This window comes from Aplysia californica, unplaced genomic scaffold, assembly GCF_000002075.1.
Source record: "Aplysia californica isolate F4 #8 unplaced genomic scaffold, AplCal3.0 scaffold00120, whole genome shotgun sequence".
Lineage (NCBI taxonomy): Eukaryota > Metazoa > Mollusca > Gastropoda > Aplysiida > Aplysiidae > Aplysia > Aplysia californica.
In genome coordinates this window covers 1,127,652-1,133,676 of record NW_004797390.1, presented here as the reverse complement: position 1 = coordinate 1,133,676, position 6,025 = coordinate 1,127,652, and the positions used below count along the sequence as shown (strand labels likewise).

At 37.8% G+C, this 6,025-nt stretch overlaps 1 protein-coding gene across 1 annotated transcript in view; it reads right to left on the bottom strand.

The window, feature by feature from the left end:
* Positions 1-1,648: 1,648 nt before the first annotated feature.
* Positions 1,649-6,025, bottom strand: part of LOC101863806 — a gene marked incomplete at its 5' end in the record, with an annotated part of 41,277 nt that continues 36,900 nt past the window's right edge. Inside the window, 2 exon segments of the mRNA XM_005096057.3 lie at positions 1,649-2,882; positions 3,707-3,817. Coding sequence (XP_005096114.2) covers positions 2,863-2,882; positions 3,707-3,817 — 131 coding nt within the window.

Sequence of the window (6,025 nt, the reverse complement as noted above, 5' to 3'; positions counted from 1 at the left end):
ATCAACATGCTTGCAAAAAGGGGAAAAATGTTTTGAAATGTATCTGTGTGTGTGTGATGTGTGTGGGTATGTGTGTGTGTGTGTGTGTGTGTGTGTGTGTGTGTGAGAGAGTGTGTGTGTGTGTGTGTGTGTGTGTGTGTGTGTGTGTGTGTGTGTGTGTGCCTTTGTGTGTGTGTGTGTGTGTGTGTGTGTGTGTGTGTGTGTGTGTGTGTGTGTGTGTGTGTGTGTGTGTGTGTGTGTGTGCATGTGTGTACGCACACATGTGCATACATGTATATACATGTTTCTGAAAGCCACACCTAGAAATTTATGTCTCACAAAAAATTAGATTTTATTACTTATTTAATATGTGTCACAACGCAGTGGAATCAGGCGCTCGTCAATTTTTGGGCATGTGGAGTTATTGATATTATCTGAAAGCTGATTAATTTGCCTTGATTCCAATTAAATAAATATCTATTTATCTTGAATATAACTCAAGATATTTGCTATTGAAAGAACTAAAGTCGCCTGGTTTCAGTGGTGAAATTAGCGAGAAAATAACCGCCAATGTTGGATAAACTCAACAGCTAAAGACTCTTTGAAAACCGAAAAATTATACTATATTATTTTGAGCTTTTAATCAGGGTTTTTCAATAAAATTATCATAAAAAAGTATTTTTATATGGTCATAAAAGAGGTTAAGCCAAAAAATAAAAATTCGATAAAAATTTCTAAACTGGCGGGAAAATTCCTGTTTCTCCAATTTAGTTTTCTTGACGAGCACCTGATTTCACCACACTACCTCATATATCCTATTGACAAAAATGTTCCTTCTCATTCTAACGAATGCATAACCATAAGAATGACAATTACGCTAATACATGTATAATAAAAATAATAACAATATCAGGTTGTTTATTATTCTTATTCTTATCAGTATCATTATTGTTAGGCTATAGTTGTTTTTATAATGATGATGATGATGATGATGATGATGATGATGATGATGATGATGACGATGTAGGTGCGTGCACTTTGGTTCCTATAGCTTGTAGTCATTAGATCTTACATTATTTTTCTGTATGTTACTGATGCAGCCCTTTACCTGGTGAAACGTTGGACCTTTATAAAATTTGGAAATTCTACAAGTCTCAACCTTTTCTATTCCTTGCTATTTTACAATAATGATGATGATGATGATGATGATGATGATGACAATAATAATAATAATAATAATATTAATAATAATAATAATAATAATAATGATAATAATAATAATAATAATAATGATGTCATGCATTTCATGCATATCACTATTGAAAGGAGGCTATAGGCGTAAAAAGATATGTACGGACACACATGACCCCACATACATACTAATACATATACACAGCCACAGGAACACACACGGACACACACACATAGGCCCTACACTCAAAAATACAAACATATCTATGTAAATCATTTTACATGTTTGCACACACAAGCAAATGCAAATGCAAGAGCACACTTTCAATAACATGCAGTTGCCTACACATACACAATTTATCTATCTATGTGCATATGTGATAAAAAAAATGGACTTGGTCTCATACACACATCATACACATCATCATCACACCTCACACTTAGTTTTATCACAAAAAATATATCTCTATACGTTGCATTTTTGCCAAAGTTTTTACAATAAATCAATATGGTCCCCTCATCTATTTTTAATACCCTAAAAATCCTTTAAAATGTCAGTGGTGACATCAATAGTATTATAATATATATATGAGGATGGGTAAAAAAGTAAGTGAACCGATGCTGATGAAAATGACTTACTGTATAATTTATGCCTGAACGCACCCTTCATAATAGTCCCTTGTTCCTAAATCACATTGACTTATGCCTGATCACACTAGACAAGCATTGAGAAAACATGCGAAACCCGTCTTTCAACCAGTAAAGACCAAAAAATTTAGAATCTTAAGAAAACAGAGAAGACACTTGTGTTTTGATGACACATTTCAAATCTGTAATCGTGGCTTTAAAGCACGTAAGACTTATCTTTTGACCCTGTTGTTTGAAGTCTAATGACGTCATTTCATAGTGAAAATGGAACATAAGTGTACTCATACTACATTCTGGATTAAAAAATCACAGACATTCAAATAATGCTTTTGGTTTGCTCCCTGTACTATAAATGTTGTTAAGACTCAGTCTATGAAAAGCAAAAAGTTAACTGAAAGGGTAATAACATTTGGTCTGTTTTCATGGGGATAATTAACAACCTAATAAACTCATCCACCTTTCTGCAAAATTATGGAAAAATTGGAGAATTAAAATTTGGTCATCTTAGTCTGTGAGGAACTTTCCAAAATGACTCAAATGTTGTAAAGCATTAGCATCCTAATAATAATTATATGGACATTATCAAAACCCAAATAATTTAACAGCAACAGCCTCACGTATCCCTGGAAAAAGAACACCTCAATTTCACAGACTCAATTGCTTGATGGGTCTTATTGAAATTTGCACATTAAAAAAAAATATATTTCTAATGTCTCCGTTGCATCAGTTCTATTTATATAAGTCTATTGCTTTTAACGAAAATTCAAACTGGACAACTTGGAATGTCTAAATAGCCATTATGAAACAAATGACAAGTGGTTCACAAGCCCAGTCGGTACAAGCAAAGGTGGGCAGATGCCCCAATCTGTGACTGGTTCAAAAATTCCCAGCCCGCTTTCTTTCAGTCATTCTCCTTCAAGAGGTGACTTCCCTCTAAGTCAGCCCATAAACTTGGAGTTTCTGCCTTCAGCCTGAAGTGAGTGCAGAACTTTCTTTGCTTCAAACTTTGTCGAAAATGGGAAAGCTACAGCTCTATGGTAGTCATCAGTCTACAACACCTTGAGCTGTGAGAAGAAAAATAACACAAATATGGTATCCATCAATATCTAAAAATAGTGACAAGAGTATTAAACCATTTGAAACAGCAGAAGTAGGGGCGGTTATTGACTTTGACTAAAAGAAGCAACAACATTGATGAATGAAGGCAAATGTATGATAATATAATTTTGTAAAGCTCATTTTCACAGTAAGGCAAAGACAATTTAAAAACACAAGCAACTAATGTCAATAATGTTTACAGCTTAAAGCTTTACAATGTGTCCACAGTAGTCTACTGCAAGGCTATCAATAGTGATGTCAGAGGACAGTCGAATTGCTGTCACTTCACACTCCTCATCTAATGGCAACCTAACATTCCTCAATTAACAGTCATCACTTCACAGGACTCAAATCTCTCTCCCCCCCCCCCCACCCCGTATCTTTCATGCATACGTAGGCTACAAATGAAACCATTCCTTTCATTCACCTTCAGTTTTCTTTCTCTTTTCGATGAATTCTATTAATCTTCCTGTTCATATCATCCGCTCTGCAAGCTCGTTTGGACTTTTATGTGTTTCTTTAAAAAAAATTGTCTTAAATCAGTAGGCCTACCTAAAAAATCTAAACCATATTCTAACTATTGCTATAATTATCTTTTTACCCAGAATATGTATCTTTTATGGGCTGTAACATCTTATCTGTCATCTCAGTATGATTACCAAGCCACAATGGCAATGAAAATTGGTGGGAAAGAAGGGGCATACCGCACTAGAGCAACTGCCAACCACCCACAAATAAAGGTTTGAGAAAGGTTCTAGTATACAACATAATAATATACATCTTTCCATACCTCTCAAACCACCAGGAGACATAGGTGGGCTATCTATGTGGCTCTCAGTACCATCGTCATCAGACAGGTACTTGTCTAGGAAGTTGAAAGCGGACTCAGCAATGCGTTTGCCTGTAGAAAAAAACAAAGCATTCGGTGAGTAAAGAAAGTACTTAATATGCCTTTACAAACATTTTTAGATTTTCAGATGTGCAACAAAAGATAGATAAACTAGTAGTGGTGGTATTGACATGATATGTGCAGTGTCCTAAAAAAAATGAGTCACTTCCCGCAATTCATGAATGGGGATATTGGCCAAAAATCGTCACAGGGGTCAGATTTGTAGATTTTCAACTGATACCACTCTCATCAAATATATATTATGCCTTTTATCAATTCATTCTAATAAAGTTTTCAAACTCAACATATAAGTTTGATGTTACTTTATCCGTATAGGGCTAAAATCCGACAAGCAGGCCTTTAAACTCATTTTGTTGGCAGGGCTCACAACTTATCCCCCCACCCCTTTAAAAAAAAAGAATGTGTTTACTCATCCATCGAGACAAGTTAGATCATTTAGGATGCGGGCTTCGGCCCTACTTGTTGGGACATCACCCAGGCTGGGAAAACTACACCATCCCCAGCAGGAAGAGTGCGAGAAACTCAACAAAAAGTCTTCTCACACGAGAATAGAACTTGGGTCTTCATCATGCAATCATCTAACGCTAAAGTGCTACACCACAGACGCCAGTGCATATAATACATGCATATAGAAAATTGAGAAAATGCAAGAAAAAAGCTTCGATACGTGATTGTATATAAACATGATGCGCTTCCAAAAGCAAATGATAATAATAATATATTATATAAAAGCCCTGCCCTATTTTATGCTATTTGGCCTATGGGGTCTTGAAACAAGAGAAGATGGGAGGGGGGAGGGGTATAACAATCTCTCTCTCTCTCTCTCTCTCTCTCTCTCTCCGTGCGCGTGCGCCATTTGTGCGTGCGTGTGTGTGTGTGTGTGTGTGTGTGTGTGTGTGTGTGTGTGTGTGTGTGTGGAGAGAAGAGAGATTGATAGACAGGCAGACAGTGAAGAGAGATGGGAGGGAGAGAGGAGAGGGAGAAATGGGAGCGAGAGAGAATATTATGGAAGGCGACGGGGTCGAGTGGTAAAGTGAGAAGGAAACGTCTTCCATTTTAGTAGACGTTGTGTGTTTTGCGCTGGATCGATAACAACATGTGTTTTGCGGCACTTGCAACACAAAATAGATCAAGTAAGAACCGAAGATTAGATGTGTTACAAGAGAGGAAAAGAAGGAGGAGAGATAAGAATGATAGAGGTTTAATGGGATAAAAAGAGCAAACCATGCCAGAGTACCTGCCAACCATAGAAAAAAGGGAGAGAGGGGGGGAAGGAGGAAGAGGAAGAGAGAGAGAGAGAGAGAGAGAGAGAGAGAGAGGAGAAGAGAGAAAAGAAAGGGAAGGAGAAGAGAGGGATTAGGATCTAAACGTTTCTCTCCGTCCACCTGTTGCTTGATGAGTTCATACGACATGGTGATATATTTTGGTCTCCGGCTACTTCAGTCTAACATCACGTGTGTGTGTGTGTGTGTGTGTGTGTGTGTGTGTGTGTGTGTGTGTGTGTGTGTGCGCGCGCGCGCGCGCGCGCGCGGGCACAGTTATCTATCTATTTATCTATCTATCTATCTATCTATCTATCTATCTATCTATCTATCTATCTATCTGTGTAGTTGCGAGCGCCGTTAAACCTCTACTACTGTCTGTCTGTCTGTCTGTCTAAATATTCACCTGCCTGCCTACTTGTCTGTCTGTCTGTCTGCCTGTCTGCCTGTCTGCCTGTCTGTATGTATGTTTGCGTGTTTATCTGTCAGTCTGTTTGTCGGTGTGTCTGTGAGTTTATCTGTCTATCTGTCTGTCTCTCTGTGTGTCTGTCTGTCAGTCTGTCTACACCAATACTTTCCGCCGAGTAAGACAACATTTCTAGCTCTGCTCGTAGAAACTACTCGGTGACGGTTGTAACAAAAATATTTCTTTCCTTTTGTTCCTCTACGTCGTGTCGGGGAAAGGGAAGGATGTTTAGGGTAATGTCAATTTTAAACAACCTGAACTGGAGTCCGAGTTCTCGTCATCCTGATCCACTTATGTAACGACCCATCCTGTGTCTACAAGTGAACTGAGCGGACCTGTCATTTGGTAAAGATTTGACATTTTCCATTTATCTCTCTCTCTCTCTCTCTCTCTCTCTCTCTCTCTCTCTCTCTCTCTCTCTCTCACACTAAATACAGATTGTTTTGTAACGATCGGTTTCTTCCCTCTTAG